Raw genomic sequence first — 17,081 nt, 5'->3', positions numbered from 1 at the left:
AGTGCCCAACACAAGCCACCTCCAAGTCCCCACACCCAGCGGGGACCAGAGCCTGGTGTGCCTGCAAAGGCCAGTGACTGGGGGAACAGCCTGGGATTCCCCCGGGCCAGACAGTGAGGGCTGCACGTGTGTGCACGTGTGCATGCAATGGTGCAGGTGCAGGCCCTGTGCATGCGTGTAGCGTGTGTGCTGTGCCATGTGTGCGTGCCCCACAGGGCAGTGGAGACAGGCAAGGACTGGATCCCTAGACCACGTCCCATAAATGTCTGCCGGGCCCCACCGCCATACCCCAAGGCCATCGCTAGCCTCCCCCAGCTCCTCTGGGTGCCTGCAGCCTGGTGTCAGTGAGGCCCCCAGCCCCAGACTGGGGGAGACGGGTCCTCAGGCACCCAGAGGCTAAGTGGGAGCTGCTGGCCTGGCCCCCAGGCCCCCGGCACACCCTGGGGCTGACCTGGCTGCAGCAGCCCGCTTGGTTACAGCATTTCCTCCCTCGCTTGCATGCCGCTCCTCGGGCCCAGCTGTGAGCCTGGCCCGTGCAGGCAGGGCCCAGGCCAGTGTGAGCACGGCCAGCCACGGGGCCCCGCAGCTTCTAGGCCTTAGACCCTCAAGGTGCACTGTCCCCAGGCAGGCCGAGAGCCCACGGCCTCCCCCTCGGGACCCTCCCCACCCTAGCCACGGGGTGGGAGTGGGCCATCCGGCCATCCACTGTCCTCCTGGCTGGCCTGCAGGGCTGTGGGACGCACCCCCCCAGGCTGCCCCTGGGCCTGCCAAGGGAGCCACCCCTGCAGTCTCCCACCCCGACTGCCGACAGTGCCTCCCCAGGGCTGGAGGGAGTGTTTCTGTGCCCACTCCCTGGGGCATTGGCACCTCCAAGCCTGTCTCACAGGCAGCCGGAGAATCCAGGCCCCTCTGGCAGACGGGTACAGGGTGACCCCTCTCCAGGAATAGGTGGGTGCCAGGGGCTTGGGCACAGGCAGGTAGCAAGGTCACAGTCAGCGGCTGCCCAAAGCCTGCCTGCCCGGGTCACTGTCAGCCAGAGAGCCTAGTGGTGGCATCAGGATGAATCCAATGTGAGCACACCTGTGGGGCCCAGGAGATGGAGGACATCTCCAGGGCCCCGAGCTGGCAGGTGAGGACAGGCAAGCGCTTTGCTAAACAAATCCTCTGCCCCTCCACGCCCCGACTCCCCATATCTGGCGCCCCGGTCAGTCTGCCCACTTGCCGTCCCTGCTGGAAGCTGCCACCTGCCATGCCAGGCCTGGCTCTCCTGGGCCTCGCGGCTGTCCTGGGCGTCAGGGCAGGGGCCCCGCTGTGCCTGTCCCGGCAGCTCAGCTGGCCAGGGGACTACGTGCTGGGGGGCTCTGTCCCCCTGGGCTCAGCTGAGGATGCTCTCGTCCCCTGGGCTGCTCTGGGCGCTGGCCACGACGATGGCCATGGAGGAGGTCAACAGCGGGTCCACCCTGATCCCCGGGGCTGCGCCTGGGCTACAACTTCTTCAACACGTGCTGGGAGCCTGTGGTCGCCGCGAAGCCCAGCTTGGTGTTCATGGCCAAGGCCGGCAGCTGCAGCGTCGCCGCCTACTGCGATTATATGCAGTACCAGCCCCACGTGCTGGCCGTCATCGGGCCCCACTCCTTCGAGGTCGCCCTGGTCACCAGCTTCTTCCTCATGCCGCACGTGCACCCCCCAGCCCGCGTCCCCCCTCCTGCCCGCCTCGGGAGCCCCTGCGTCAGGAGCTGCCTTGGACCCGCAGGTCAGCTACGGCGCCAGCACAGACTGGCTGAGCAGCCGCGAGACGTTCCCGTCCTTCCTCCACACGGTGCCCAGCGACCGCGTGCAGGTGGCGGCCGTGGTGGAGCTGCTGAGGGAGCTGCACTGGAGCTGGGTGGCCGCCGTGGGCAGCGAAGACGAGTACAGCTGGCAGGGCCTGTGCCTCTTCTCTGGCCTGGACGACGCCAAGGGCACTTGAATCGCGCGCGAGGGCTGGGTGCCGCTGCCCAGAGCCGGCAGCCCGCGGCTGGGCTCCGTGCAGGGCCTGCCACGCCGGGTGAACCAGAGCAGCGTGCAGGTGGTGAGGTGTTCTCCTCTGCCCGCACTGCCCGCACCCTCTTCAGCTACAGCATCCGCTACAGGCTCTCGCCCAAGATGTGGGTGGCCAGCGAGGCCTGGCTGCCCTCAAACCTGGTCATGACGCTGCCCAGCATGGACCGGGTGGGTACCGTGCTCGGCGTCCCGCGTCAGGGCGCCCAGATGCCCGAGTTCCCGTCCTACGTGCAGACGTGCCTGGCCCTGGCCGCGGACCCCGCCTACTGCGCCTCGCTGGACGCAGGGCAGCCAGGCCTGGAGGAGCACATGGTGGGGCCGTGCTGCCCTCAGTGTGACTGCATCACCCTGGAGAACGTGACTGACGGGCTGCTGCACCGCCAGACCTTCGCGCCTTCGCAGCTGTGTACGGCGTGGCCCAGGCGCTCCACAACACGCTGCTCTGCGACACCTCGGGCTGCCCTGTGCGGGAGCCCGTGCGGCCCTGGCAGGTGAGGGCACGGGAGCTGTGCCACCAGCGCCACCAGGGAGGAGGGACAGTGGGAGCAGGTCTGGGCTGGGGGGGCTGGGGGGGCTCCCCGCCCCCCCGTCCCCCCCCCCCCCGCCAGCACCCGGAGAACACGCACAACCTGAGCCTGCGGTTTGACACCAACGGGAACGTGGACGTGAATCATGACCAGAAGCTGTGGGTACGGTGGGACCGGACGCCCACACTGCGTACCGTGGGCACCTTCAATGGCAGCCTGCAGCTCTGGCACTCCCAGGTGAGGTGGCACACGCAGGGAAACCAGGTGAGCGCCAGCCCTGCCTGAGGGAGCGGGGCGGCCCCCAGGGCTCAGGCAGCTGCAGCCAGCCGTGCGGAGCCTGAGCCCCGGGGCCCGTGCCAGGAGCCCGTGCCCGGAGCCCGTGCCCCAGTGCTCACGGCAGTGCAAGGAGGGCCAGGTGCACCGCGTTAAGGGCTTCCACTCCTGCTGTTACGACGGTACCGACTGCAAAGCAGGCAGCTACCAGCGCAACCCAGGTGAGCCCTCCGAGAGCCGTGGCAGGGGCGAGGCTGGGGGAAGCCGACGGCCCCCAGCACCCCCCTCTCCTCCCCCTGCCCTCTGCAGCAAGTGTGACCAGGACCACAGGTCCCCGGACTGGAGCACCGGTGCCTCCCCCGCCGGCCCAAGTTCCTGGGGCTGCTTCTGCTCTGGCCCTGGCTCTGGGCCTGGTGCTGGCAGCCCTGGGACTCTTCATCTGGCGCCGGCACAGCCCATGGTTCGGGCCTCGGGTGGGGGGCCACAGGCCTGCTCTGCCTGGGCCTCGTCTGCCTCAGCGTCCTCCTGTTTCCCGGCCGGCCCAGCCCTGCCAGCTGCCTGGCCCAGCCGCCGCTGCACCACCTCCTGCTCACCAGCTGCTGGAGCACGCCCTTCCTGCAGGCGGCTGAGATCTTCGTGGGGTCAGAGCTGCAGCCGAGCTGGGCAGACCGGCTCTGCAGCCGCCTGTGGGCTGCTGGCTGGTATCTTCCCGCCGGAGGTGCCGACAGGCTGGCAAGTGCTGCCCACGGAGGCGCTGGTGCACTGCCACGTGCGCTCCTGGGTCAGCTTCGGCCTGGTGAACGCCACGCTGGCTTTCCTCTGCTTCCTGGGCACCTTCCCGGTAAAGAGCTGGCCCGGGGGCTACAACGGTGCCCGCGGCCTGACCTCTGCCATGCTGGCCTACTTCATCACCTGGGTCTCCTTCGTCCCCCTTTGCCGACGTGCACACGGTCTCCCAGCCTGCCGTGCAGGTGGGCGCCATCCTCTTCTGTGTGCTGGGCATCCTGGGCACCTCCCACCTGCCTAAGTGCTACCTGCTGCTGTGGCGGCCGGACCTCAACACCCCTGAGTTCTTCCTGGGAGGGGGCCCTGGCGATGCCAGAGGGCGAGGCAGCAGTGGGGGCGGGGAGGAGACTCAGGGAGAAAACAAGCGACCCCTGACCCAGTGACCTCACCCCAGTGAACTCATACCTAATCAAGGTGCCCCCAGACCAAGTCCCTATGCAGCAACCTAGACTGTGCCCCAACTCCGCTGTGACTCCCCAGCCCTACATTCTGCTGACCTTGACCCCACAGTGACCTCCAGAGTGCATAAGGGGCCTCAGCTCCGTGGGATCTCAACCCCTGGGGCCCCAGAGGCAGGCTCTGTCCCTGCCCCAGCCAAGCCCTGGCCTGCACAGGTGACCCAGTGCCACTGTTCCAGACAGAGGCCCATGGAGGCTTCCTCGGGGCCCCCCGTAGCCCAGGCTGAGCGCACAGGAAAGCCCCCAGCCAAACCATGTGAAGGCAAAGCTGGATAGCACTTGCCTGGCTGGGCCCAGCCTGGGCCCCCCCCCCCCCAGCATCCTGTCCAAGCATCGTAGGAGTGGGAGGTTGGCGGGTGGGTGGGGATTTCTTGACCCCTCTGCAGGGGTGTGTGCCTGACTGTGGGCCGCACTGCAGGGCAGAGACCCGCTCAGGAAGGAGGGGGCACCCAGCTTCCTTCTCTCCCTGGCCAGCGAGCCAGTAGAATGTGGCCAGTCCCCTCCAGCACCGCGGACAGAGCCCGGCCAGGGTCGGGGATCAGACCCAAGGCCAGCACCAGCCGCAAGGACGACCCACCCCACCCCACCCTCCACCCCCCGCACCCCCCACCGGAGCCAGGAGCCAGCGCCACAGACAGAAGACCGCCCGCCAGGACTGCTGCGGCCAGGGCCTTGTCGCTGGGTCCTGGGTCCTGGGTCAGCTCTCGGACGGACCCTGGGGAAGCTGACCCGGCCCCTGCACCCCAATCTCCTAAAGTGGTTAAAAAGAGACAGATCACACGTCGGTCCCATAAAATTAAATGCTTTTTAGTGTTTAAAATAGCATTTACACAGAAGCAGCTCTATTAACTACCTGGACGACGCTCCAGCTCCGCACAGTATCTACAGTGCAGACGTGTGCAGGCCAGCGACGCTGGACGGAGGGAGCAGCGTGCGTGCGTGCGTGCGTGCGTGCGTGGGCGGCCACCCCAGGACCGCGGGGAGGGGCGAACTGGCCACGCCCTCTGCCCCAGACCCCGCCCCGGCAGCAGCTGTGTGCATCTGTGGCCCTTGCCCTCAGTGTCACCTTCCCTCTCCTGCCATCTCCCCCTCACCGTCCTCCCGCACACCTTCAGACACACCGTGTGTCCCTGCGGGGTGGGGGTGAACACATGAAACTCTGCTCCAGTGGCTGGGAGTGGGGGACAGCTGACTTGGCCGCCACCCCGTGGAGCACACAGGCCAGGCAATAAATAAATAAATTAGATCCCTACCCTGGGCAGCCAGAGAGAGGCCTCGGGGCTAGGACCCTACCCCCGAGAGGGCCCCCCACCCCGGCCTGGGCAGGATGGGGGGTGGGGCCTGTGAACCGGGTGAAGAGGGGGGCCCAGGCCTAGCGGCCACCTCTCAGCTCAACCTGAGGCCCCGTGCACAGCACTGTGGGCGAGTGCGGGTCCCTGAGGCACACGCCAAGGCGGGCAGGTCAGACCTGCCTGAGCACAGGGAGATGGAGGCCCCCCCACCGGGGTCTGCACAGACACAGCTGCTCTGGCCAGGAGGACGGGCTGCCATCCAGGTTACGGTGGCCTGGGCTACCCTCAGCCCCTCTCCTCCAGCCTGCTGCCACTCTGGCCAGGCCCAGACCCCATGGCACGAAGCACAGGCTGGTCTGACCCAGGAAGGCCACGAAGGCCACACAAGCTCCAGGTGCAGCCCCTCCTGCAGGGGCAGCAGGAGCACTGGCTGGAAGCAGTGGCCAGGCCGGAAGCACTCTCTCCTTGGTCACATGATATCGACAAAGAACTCACAGGGGTTCCCCATGGCCTTCTGGAAGGACTGGCGGCTGCCTGTCAGCTCTGGGGGGACAGCGGCCAGCTCCCGGACAGGCGGCCCCCCAGGCGGCCCGCCCACCACCGAGTACGCCTTTGTCAGGGGGTGCAGCGGGGGGAGCCCTGGGGCGGCGGCCGAGGCCTGGCTGCGCGGGCTGCTGCCACGGCTGAGCTGGCCAGCAGGACGCTCCCGCCAGCCGCCGCTGCCCACCCCGCTTGGCACTGTGTGGTCCGACTCGCTGCCACTGCCCCCAGCTCCAGCCGACCGGCTCTCCTTCTCGCGCCCCAGGGCCCGACGGCTGCTCCCGCCAGCGCTCCGGGTGGACCCACTGCTTTTGCTTCCTGGGGTCAAGAAGGGGGGAGAGGAATGCGACGGTCAGTGCCGGGCCTTGACTCTTCCAAGATGGCCGGCCATCGCGAGGACAACCAGGGGCAGAGCCTGGTGGTCCTGAGCCGGGGTGCAGGTGGAGGGGGGAGCCATGCAGACACAAGGGCTGGGCCGGCCCCGCCCAGGGAAGCAAGAGCAGCTGCAGCAGGCCGGGGGGGGGGGGGCGCGGGGGGGCAGTGGCAGACAGGCAGGGACACCAGGGCCAGCTCAGTGCCCCCACTCCTCACCCCAGTGCCTGGACCGAGGGCCTGGTCTTGCAGCTGAGAAACCGAGGCCCAGAGAAGGCCGTGTGTGCTTGGCGCACCTGCCGGCCATCTTGGGCTCCCCACCCAAGACCCGCCTTTCGTCTGACCCTGGAGCCCTGGCTGGCCACTCGGCTCAGCCCCTCCTGGGCTCAGGAAGTGTCGGGAACCTGAAGACGCCCACTGGCTGGGGATGTGCCGGGAGGGACGCCGGGCAGGACCCTGGCTTACCGGCCCCGAGGGTCCGTTCCGCTAGTCCTTCAGTCTAAGGCTTGCCCAGCACAAAGCAAGGGATAGATGAGTTACAGAGCAGGCCCGGCTGGGCACCCACACCCTGCTACCAGGGTGTGACCCCACCGGCTGGGCCTGTCCAGGGTCCACAGGTGCCCAACACGGCTTCCCCTCAGACACCACTATCCTCCGATCCACTCTCCTGTCTCCCCGTCCCTTTCTGGGTCCACCGGGCCAGCCACCAGACCTCTCCCCAGACGCTGGGGGCACGGGCCCATGGACCTCACTGACCCCACTCAGCCTCGGGACACTTCCAACAGGTCCCCTCCTCAGGGACACCCCAAGCTTCCCGCTCAGCTGCCCCACACATCCCAGCATCGGGCTGGGCCGTCTATGAAACTGTCACCTCCTGCTGCAGGTGGAAGGCGGAAGTCTCTGTCCTCCACTGTGTCCTGGGGTCCCCATGCCACTCCCCCACCCGGGCCACCACACCCCGACGCCCCCATCCTTCCCACACCACCTCTGGCCTCTGCCACGGCTGGAGCACCGGCCCCCACACGCAAGCCCTGAAGCCTCCGGGTTCTTCTCTCTGGCCCCCCTTCGACCACTCGCCCCTTCTAGAAGGAGCCACCCAGGGCCCAAGCACAGAGCGGATGGGAGCACACAGGGTGGAGGAACCGGCACACAGGGCAGAGCTAGGCGGTGGGGAAGGTGTGGCGGCCGGGCGGGAGGCCCTCACCTTCACTCTGCTGACTGCCAGCACTGCCGCTGCCGTAGCCGAAGCCGGGGTCCTGGTACGCGGGCGGGAAGCAGGGCGGGGGCCCCGGGTACTGGTAGGGGTAGCCCTGCCCCAGGGGCCAGGGGGCGGCCGGGTGGGGCAGCGGGGCCAGCGTGTCCTGATCCGAGGCCCCGCTGGAGCCGCTGTTGAGGTTCAGCGCCGCGAAGTCTGCGAAGGGGTAGGCGGGGGTGAGGGGGGCGGGGTTGGCGTGGGCGGGCCCTCTGGGGACCCCGCCCCGCAGCCCCTACTCACTGCTGCACAGGTCCCCGAAGACGTAGTAGCACTGCTCGGAGAAGGTGATCTTGTTCACCGTGTGCCGCAGGAAGCCGCGCTTCAGCATGCTGCTGGCGTACCTGCGCGCCTCCCGCCGCTCACGGAAGCCCTCCAGGTGCGTGTACAGCCAGTCCACCACGTCCGCCCCTGGTGTGGTGGGCGGCCGTCAGGCAGGGGCCCGGGGCCGCCCCGCCCCGCCCCCTCTGCTGGCCGTGGGACCCTCACCAATGACGGCGTTGGCGATGGTGATCTTGAGCCACATGCGGTCGCGGATCTCCAGGCCTGAGTCCGGCAGCTGCATGACCCGGACGACAGCGCCCATGTCACTCTTCACCGTCAGCGGCACCTCCTCCAGCTCTGCAAGGCACGGCCTCCTCCTCAGCCCGAGTGGCTGACAGACGGGGCGGGGGTCAGAATGGACCCCAGGCCCCACCTGCCGCACCCCCTCAGAGACCAGACTCTGCTGGCCCAGTGACTGGGGGGTCCAGCCCCACTGCTTGACAGCTCCGAGGGTCAGGGAGCCGGCACATGGGGGTGGGTGGGGGCTGGACCTTCGTCTCCTACCCTGCAGGCGCTTCATCAGAATCTGGGATCCAACCAGGACGAGGAACCCACGGGCGGGCGGAGATCGGGCCTCTTCAACCCCCTCCCCCGCGAGCTCGGGGCTATTAGTCATGTTAGTGGCAGGAAAGCCAGGTGAGGGCCCTGCTCAGACAGCCGCCCCTCCCCGCCCCGCCCCGCCCCGGCCCGCAGGCAGACCCCTGGGCTGGCCGGGCCCCTCCAGGCATCTTCCACCTCCACCAGAGGCTGGGAGGAGGGCGGAGCCCTGTGGGCGCTGCATCTGACTGCCGGAGCCTGGCATGGGCTGGGCCTCGGGTGCAACCGACCATCCCCATCCGGGGCGCCGCGGCCAGGCCCTCGCCTGGGGCCTCAGTTCCCTGGTCTCGTGAGCCACCACTTACGCGGAGCGCCGGGCACCGAGCTGGTTAGTGAGGAGGTGCTGGTGCGCGTGACGGCGCTGGAGCAGGGGCTCGTACCGTAGCGGGGCAGGGCTCCGGTCAGCGCCGCCGTGTGCGACAGCCAGGCGGCCGGGTCAATGGGCCGAACGGGGTCAGCTGGGCGGCCACCGCGCGGCAACAGACGGACGGACGGACGGCGGGAGAGAGAGCAGAGCACAGGGGCGCAGAGGAGAGAGGACCTTCAGGCCGCGCTGGGCACCCCCCGCCCCCGCCCCGCTGGCCCCGTAGGGTCACTCACCCCTCGGGATGGTGAAGTAGCTGCGGGGCGTCGGGTCCCAGCACTTGGCCACAGTGAGGCTGATGGGCCTGCGGGGAGGGCGGGTCACACGGCGAGGCCCCGGGGGGACCCCCCCCAACTCTCAGCCCCTGCCCCGCCCGCCCCGCGCCTCACCCTGTCTGGGACACGATCTCCCGCAGGACCCGCACCGCGTCGTCGTTGCTCATGTTCTCAAAGTTGACGTCGTTCACCTGGGGACGAGGGGTCAGCGGGGTGGGTGCAGGTGCCGGCCCCCCGGCCCCCCAGTGGCTCCCCCGGCCCCGCACCTGCAGCAGCATGTCACCCGGCTCGATGCGGCCGTCGGCAGCCACGGCGCCGCCCTTCATGATGGAGCCGATGTAGATGCCGCCGTCGCCCCGGTCATTGCTCTGGCCCACGATGCTGATGCCCAGGAAGTGGTGCCTCTCTGCAGAGAGGGGGGGTGAGCAGGTGCCCCCCACCCGAGGACCCCGTGCCAGGCCCGAGGACCTGCCCCGCCGAGGCCTCACCCATGTTGAGCGTGACGGTGATGATATTCAGGGACATGGTGGAGTCCGTGATGCTGCTGAAAGAGGAGGCCTGCGGGGGGCGCCAGGTGAGGGGCTGCGGGTGGGACCGCGGCTGGGACCCACCTGCCCGCTCGGGCCTCCACACCTACCCGGTCTGTCTGCCGCAGGCGCTGCTTCCGCCGCCGGCGCTTGTGCTTCCGGATGAGCCGGGAGGAGGTGCTCTGCTCCGTGGAGCTGCTCAGCCTGGCGGGGTCGGGGCGTGGGGGGTGGGGGTGGGGGGTGGGGGCGGTCGGCTCAGAGTCAGGGCCTGGCCACCCCTCCCCCACGCGGCAGAGGAAACTGAGGCCAGAGGGGCGGGGGCGGGGCAGACCTGGGGAAAGCCGCCCCCCCAAGACAGCGAGCCACCAGCAGGGCCCCCTGCCCACACGTGCACATGCACGCGGACACACCCTGCGCACACGCCCCGCCCCGCCTCGCACCCCAGCCCTCGCCCACCGGCTGGTGTTGTCGTCCTCCTCCGAGTCGATGAAGCTGCTGGACTCAAGTTCACTGCTCAGCACGGTGGACGCGCTGTCGGGGGGCAGCCCTAGGTCCCGCCGCCGGTCCCCCCTTGGGTGCCCGTTGGTCCGGGCGGCTATGGGGACAGCAGGGAGGGGGGCTGGCTGTGGGGTCCCCTGGAGGTCACGGGCGGCCCTGCAGCCTAGAGCACCTGTTGACCTGGGAGCTGGCAGGGTGACCGCTGGGTTGCTGGGGGGGGCCACTAGGGTCCTGGAACCTCTGCCAAGGGACCCCCGCTGGACAGGGCAGTACGTGGGGGTCAGCAGGGGCTTGGGGCGCCCATGGGGTCCCGGGGAGGTCAAGGGTGTGGCCTCGTTACCCTCCTCGCGGTTCCGGCGTCGGGCTCGCTCCCGCCGGTGGCTGACCAGGGACTCCGTGCCGGTCTCGTTGTCCATCCCATCTCGGCTGCCGGCCACATTCGGGCTGTGCCGACAAGGGGGGCTGGGCTGGGGCGGCCGGGCCACTCATGCCTCGAACGCCCTCTCAGCTCCTCTGCTGCCCTCGTCTGGTGGGACCCCGACTCCAGCAGGGGCCCCCATCCACCCGCCGGCCCACTCCAGGCCTCTCCGCCCGCCCCTCCTCTGCTGACCAGCGCCTACTGACCGTGGGTCCCTGCTCAGGGACCTGCCCCTCCCCACCCCTAAGAGGCCTGGCAGGACACAGGCCCCTCAGAACCAGTGGGCTCAGCGCCACCCCTCAGAGTCCTTACTGGAAGGAGGGGGGCCGGGAGTCCCCGATGCCGCCTGTCCGCTCGAGAGGCGGAGGCAGGTCTGCGTGGCCGTCAGTGCCCTGAGACCCTGCATCCGAGTGTGTGCCCTCAGCCAGGACCAGCTGCGGAGGAGAGCAGGGCTCAGGGACCGGCTTCCAGGCAAGCCTTGGCAGGGCACCGGGGCACAGGTGACCAGCCTCCTCCACTCCCACCAGCCCAGGGCCCTCTGCCAGCACCCCGTGGACTCACCCAGGAGACCACGCGGCCGTTGAAGCAGGGCAGCCTAGCATTGTCGTCGGAGATCTCCTCCTTCACAACCCTGCAGGCAGATGCAGCCGTGAGGCCACTGCAGTGGGGCCTGCTCCCAGCACTGGGCTCTGGACGAGGGCCCCAGCTCGTCTGGGGTGCAGGCCACACGGGGCGTCCAGCCACACGCCCAGATGTCAGCCTGTGCGGATGCCCACACCTGGCACCTCCCTTCCCAGGAACCTTTACCACCCTTCCAAGGGCCCCTTCCAGGGCCCAGGTCCAAGGGGACCCAGACACTCCCAGCACCAAGGGTCACTGCCTGGACGGCCCTAAAATGCGAGTATCTGCCTTGCTTTGCGCCTCTGTGCCCCCCCGGCCTGTGCATGGTGAGGGCAGAGCCCACCCTGCCAGCCTAGAACAGGGCCTGGTTCACAGCAGGCCTCAGCACAGATGCGGGCAGGTCGAGAGGGCACAACACACAGACCGACACGCACACACTCCAAGGGCAGGCGGCCGCCCCCCGGCCCATCGGCCCAGCCAGGGAGACAAAAACAGACCCCCACTCAATGGCACCAGCCCAACTCGAGACCTGGAAGGGTAGCCAAGCTCAGGGCCAGCTGGGGCCACAGAGAAGCCTCAGGCCCTGGAGGGCAGCGAGTGCCACCAGCCATACCACTGCCCAGCGGCTAGCCCTGGCCTATCCCTTAATGCCGCCCCCAGTCAGGGGGGCTTGGGGTGGGGTGGGAGAGGCAGGTCGCCAAGGGCCCGGCAATGCTAACTGGGAAGGAGGCCAATGACCCTGGGGCCAGAAACTGGTTGGAGAGGTCCAGGTGTCAGGTTCAAAAGGGTGAGGAGGGCAGCAGGGGAAGGGCCACGGGGCAGGGCGGGCAGTGCTGTGGCCCAGACACATCCCACACTGCGGCCTCCCCGGGGAGGCCCGGAGAGCAGGGCAGGCAGGGCGGGGCCTGTGGCAGGAGGTGCCCCGAGGCCCTGCCCCCTGGAGGCCAGCCCTGCCCAGCGTGGCAGGTTCCTACACTTGGGCTTGGGCCCAGTGCAGAAACAGGAGCCGGGAGACCAGGCGGGAAGCGGCCTTGTGGCCCGCTGGGCACAGACACCGCGACTCGGCTAGTCCTTGGCAGCAACAGGTGGCACAGGACGCTCCCATCCAGAGAGCAAGGCTCCAGTCCACCCCACCCACCAGGAGAGGGCCCAAGACCTCAGGGCAGAGTGGACAGAGGAGACGGGCCAGCTGGGGAGGGAGGGGGCACCCCGCCAGGGTCCTTCGGTGACCCCCCCGTTCTGTGCCTGTGTGGCATCCCAGGGCCAGCCACACAGGTACAGATGAGATGGACAGAACAAGGGACAGAAAGAGTCATTTCTCAGGACACCCCCTCTCCCCAGTGAGGAGCAGACACTGTGTTTGTGGCCCCCACTCACACATCACAGTCCAGCAGAGCTGAGCTCTGGGGAGGCCGAGACCCAGCCCAAGATTTAGTCAAGGAGGCCACACAGAAGTTCGTCACCCCAGGAAGACCTGCGGTGGCCTGGGGACACTTGTGGTTCTGCCAGCTGCAGCCAACAGACGGGGCTGCAGCAAGCCCTCCCGGGGGCCCAGCAGGCCCCAAGCACCGTCTCTGAGCGACTGCGGTGACAGAGACATGGGAGGGACCTGGCTCCCACTTCACAGCCCCAGTGGCCCGGCCGGCGGCCTCCCCTGCCGCCCCCCCGCCCCCGCCCTCGCCCTTTCTGACTTACACCACGGGGCCTGCCTGGCTCCCCCAGAGGTGGACACCCCAGGCAGGGGGGCCCAGGGGCATGCTGAGTGCCCACACAGCCAGAGCCTCCAGGTGACCGCCGCCCGGGGCTGCCTGAGGCCCCCATGTAGCCCACCCACACACGAACGCCCCTCCCAGGGCCCAGAGGCGCTGCTTCCCTGGCCCTCTCCAGCCTGCGAAACACATACCTTGCAGCCTGCACTACGGAGCATCCTGCCCTCCACCGGGCGTTGGGGCGCTGAGGGGCAGCTAGGCCGGGACAGCAGGGAGGGAGGGGCAGGTGCCCCAGCCCCCAGGACAAAGGGCACAGGGGCACACGCTGCCCACCCCCGGCGATGACCAGGGATAGGGACGAGGTCGGGGGTGGGGTTGGGGGAGGCCTTGGCCAAGCCTGGGGAAATGCCCCCCACACAACCCCAGGGCTCCCCTGAGGTCTGAGAGTAGACCTCAGGAGCAGTGGTCAGTGAAGACACTGAACCTTGTGGTGGCCACCCAGGGGCACCCCCATTGGCATCTTGCCCACAACCTCAGGATTCCTGGCGAAATCCCAGTTACCCTAGAACTTGGGCTGCCCAGCCCCGCCCGCTACCCCTGCAGACTCGCCCCGCCAAGGAATCTGCTCAGAGCGGGGCCCTTGGAGCTGAGCCAGGGGCCCAGGGGGACCCCTGGGCTCCCAGAGGCCCAGTGGGATGGCCCCAACTATGTCCCCAGAGGCACAGTGTTCCCCCATGGGTCGGGGTCCTCAGCTCCCCCAGAGCCTTCCTCTGTCCCCTCACTGCCTCCTGCCCAGGCCCAGGCTCTGCAGGCCTCGGGGTGAGTGGATCCAAGTCCTCCAAGCCCTGCCACAAGCTCCGGGGGGTGACCCATCTAGACTCTCCCAACACCACTAGGGGCACTGACTCCAGATGGTGGGCAGAGTGGGAGCTCGGGCAGCCTGCGCCAGGCCAAGCACAGCCCCCCACTGCACCCCCCAGGGCCCACAGACAGATGGCCCCACAGACCAGAGCTCCTGGCGCAGAGATGCAGGGGCCAGGGCCACTGCCAAGTCCAGCCAGGCCTGGAATCGGCAAGGCAGCCCTGGCAGCAGAAACCTGTGAGCCAGACACCCTCACCCTCTGCCACTCAGCCCAAAGGCTGGGCCCAGACGTCTCCCTGCACTGCCGCTCACCAAACCCAATGCCTGGCACTTCCAGGCCAGCCGAGCACAAGCCCAGAGACCCTCCCCAGCTTCGCTGGGACACAAGAGCTGTGACCTGCATGGGAAAAGTGGGAGGTGGGTGCAGGACTCGCCACCCACTTGGCCAAAGATGCCCGTGGGGAGTGGGACCCGGCCCAGAGCATGGGGCGGTGGCCACACCTTAGACTTAGTAAGGGAAGGGGTTCCCTTCCTGGCCAGCCGTGGCCAGGAACAGAGGCCCCAGGAACTCAGGGCCCAGCCCACAGTGGGCTGAGGGGTTAGGGCAGGAAGCCCAGGCTCACAAGGTGCCCTCACAGTCCCCAATCTGAGGCCACCCCTCTTATGAGGGGGCTGCTGCCCCAGCCCAGCCAGGACCTGCCCCCACTTTCCCCAACCTCCAGCTACATCCACTAGGTATCTAGGGTGAGCTTCCAGCTCTCATTTATACTAAAGTGTGAGTGACTATTCAGCCCCTCCCAGAGGAAATTTATTACACTGAGTAAATGATTCTACAGAATAAATAAAACTTGGAGCTCTGTAGGTAGACCTCAGGGGAGGGGAGGAAGAGGCAGATCCTCTCCAAGAGTCCCTGAGGCCAACAGGCCACAAACCAGAGGTCTCGGGGGTGGGGAATAAGGTGAGCCTCCCCTGCTCTGTCTGCCCATTTCGCCTTCCAGAGTCACCCGAATCCCTCCCCGTCCCAGCCCAGCCTACTAGCCCGGTCTTGTTCTCTCCCCCCTCATCCCAGTCATGCTGAGACAACCTGAAGAACTCCTACTTGTGCTTCAAGACCCAGATCTGCCTGCCCACTGACCTCCTAGGCCAGGGCACCCATGGGTCCTGCAAATCCTCCAGCAGGCCCAGCCTCTGCTGGGAGTGCACCTTGATGGGGGCAGGGGTCTCTGCAGCTCAGCAGCTACCAGACGGAGGACCAGGGTCAGGGCCCTCAGGATGCACCCCAGATCATGGTCCAAGGGCAGCAACCTAGGGGGTTGGGCACACACTGTGCCTCACATTCCCTGCAGGCTTTGGTTTGTGACAGAGCATGTGTGACTTCAGTAATTTTTGTTGAAATAATAAACTACGTTAAAAACAAAAGCACCCTTTCACATACCCAGTGCTCACAGTCAAAGCACAGCAGACCCAGAGCAGTGAGACTGTAGGAGATCACCCAACGAGGGCTGGCTCCCCAAATCAATGCCCTACCAGGGGAGCCCAGCCTGGGGGTGGCTCCTAACACGAGCCCGGCAGGGCTGCAGGCTGCCAAGAGCACATGCCCCCTTCTCTGCCTCTCCCTGGTGCTGGGGAGGCATGAGAGTCCAGCTGCCCACATGTCCCTCAGGCCTTCCTGAGAGCCACAAAGTAGCCTCAGCTTGACCTGACCTGGGCCTGCCCAAGGCCCATGCAAACCACAGAATCCAGGAAATGGCTCAATGTCAAAGTTCCGAGACGCAGCCACAGACAAGGACACGGGCTGCCTGAGGGCACCCAGGCACACCTGCTCCGCGCACGAGGCCTCTGGGTGCCCCCCCCCGCCCCCGCCCCAGCACCGCTGAGCAGGGGACTCAGGTTACCCGTGGCTGTGCCGGGTCAGGCCTCAAGCGGACAGCCAGCCTCCAGCTCACCGCTCACCGTTCCAGAGGCCCAGCCCAGCACAAGCGGGAAGTCCCCACGGCCAGAACAGCCACCACTAAGGGCAGACATGCGGACGCTGACACAGAAGCTGCCCCGAGTCAGCAGTTGGCCTGGGCCGCTCCCAGGAACCCAAGTGCCATGTGGCTCATTAGGGACAGAAGCCCTGTGGCCAGCAACCCCGGGGCAGGGGTGGGTGGAATAAAGCCCCACATTGCCCAGTGACCCTTGACCTCTGCCCTGTCCCGAGGGCCCGGGAGAAGGGGGTCAGGAGGAGGCTATCCTGAGCCTCCAGAAACGTCTGCAGACCCCAGCAGACAGATCTGTGCCCCTGTCCCAGATCACCTCATTTCCCCCATGCTAACTAGGGAACCCACTGGGTGGCCGGCACCCTGTCCCCACCCCCACCCCTCCCCTCCCAACACTCGGACACTCCTCTGATCCCAAGCCCCATGAATCGCAAGCTCTCCAGGCCATCCCTAAGCATCTGACCTCCACATAAGGGGGGCAAAGGACCCTGAGCCTGACAGGTGCCAAGGTGGTATTTTCGAGGTCGACCTGGACTACAGACCTCCACCACAAGTCACACTCAGGACAGGACCCAGGGCAGGTGGAGAAGCCAGGACCCTCGCCTGCCCACCGTCCAGAGCTCTCAGGCTCCTGGGCAGGCAGTCAGGGGCCCAGGCGTCCCCTGCTCAGGGCACAGACAGGTGGGACACACCGCACCGGGGCGCGCAGGCAAGGGGAGGCACCGCCCGGGTCACAGCCCCAGGATCTGCCCTGCCTGGCGCAGACAGGTGCCCACACGCGCGCCCGCGCACAGGCCCTGTGGCCCACTGACCCGAAGTCCTGGTCCATGGACTTGAAAAAGAATTTGTAGGCGTGCACGGGCCGGTTGCTGAGCACGTTCTTGAAGTCGGCCAGCGTGACGCGCTCGGGCGCCACGGGCAGCTTGACCAGGTACGGCGTCTCCTCCTCGTCCATGTGATAGATGATCTTGGTCTCCGCCATGGCGCGGCGCTAAGGCCCGGCCCGGGCCTTGGACGCGGGCGCTTCCCCGCCGCCGGCCCGCGCCCCGCCCGCGCGCCGCTCCCGGCCCAGCCGCGACCAGGCCCCCGCGCCCCCGCCCGGCCGCTCCGGCCCCGCCCGCCCTGCCGGCCTTAGCTCCGGCCCCGGCCCCGCACACACCACGGCTGCTGCCCCGCCGCCCGCGGCCACCCATGCGCCCCCGGCCCGGGACGCAGGCAGGGAGGGCGCGAAGCCCGCCGCGTCCGTGCGCCCCGCCGCCGCCCCCTCGGGCCGCGCGTTAAAGGGACGGCGGGCCCTGCTGCGCGCGGCCGTGGGGGGCGCCAGAGAGCGGCGGGCCTGACGTCACCGGGCTGCCCGCGGC

The 17,081-nt window shown here is 68.1% G+C and overlaps 2 protein-coding genes across 3 annotated transcripts; one reads left to right on the top strand and one right to left on the bottom strand.

The window, feature by feature from the left end:
* Nucleotides 1-1,249: 1,249 nt before the first annotated feature.
* On the top strand, nt 1,250-4,012 carry TAS1R3 (taste 1 receptor member 3; the record flags this gene model as incomplete). The annotated part of the gene is given in 15 exon segments (XM_082678015.1): nt 1,250-1,389; nt 1,391-1,466; nt 1,468-1,677; nt 1,754-1,966; nt 1,970-2,072; nt 2,075-2,431; nt 2,434-2,534; nt 2,652-2,834; nt 2,887-3,187; nt 3,190-3,231; nt 3,234-3,299; nt 3,302-3,319; nt 3,322-3,547; nt 3,549-3,773; nt 3,775-4,012. Coding segments are annotated over 15 exon segments (2,499 nt in total).
* An 861-nt stretch (nt 4,013-4,873) lies between these two features.
* Nucleotides 4,874-16,766, bottom strand: DVL1 (dishevelled segment polarity protein 1). Of its 2 annotated transcripts, none has more exons than XM_082651680.1 (15): nt 16,533-16,766; nt 11,108-11,177; nt 10,859-10,980; nt 10,469-10,572; nt 10,087-10,225; nt 9,741-9,834; nt 9,592-9,661; nt 9,370-9,509; nt 9,218-9,294; nt 9,065-9,132; nt 8,770-8,922; nt 8,033-8,164; nt 7,787-7,954; nt 7,496-7,702; nt 4,874-6,237 (listed from the first exon to the last, which is right to left on the bottom strand). In XM_082651680.1, exons 1-15 carry the CDS (start codon nt 16,700-16,702, stop codon nt 5,849-5,851), a joined length of 2,103 nt encoding a protein of 700 aa, XP_082507806.1. In that variant the 5' UTR covers nt 16,703-16,766; the 3' UTR covers nt 4,874-5,848. The 2 variants fall into 2 exon arrangements, with proteins under 2 accessions (XP_082507806.1, XP_082507807.1); XM_082651681.1 differs by having other exon boundaries at nt 8,845-8,922.
* Nucleotides 16,767-17,081: the final 315 nt, after the last annotated feature.

This window comes from Grampus griseus (assembly GCF_964374135.1).
Source record: "Grampus griseus genome assembly, chromosome: 1".
In the NCBI taxonomy this organism is placed as follows: domain Eukaryota; kingdom Metazoa; phylum Chordata; class Mammalia; order Artiodactyla; family Delphinidae; genus Grampus; species Grampus griseus.
The sequence above is the reverse complement of the archived record's forward strand: the minus strand, read 5'-3'. Positions and strand labels throughout refer to the sequence as shown.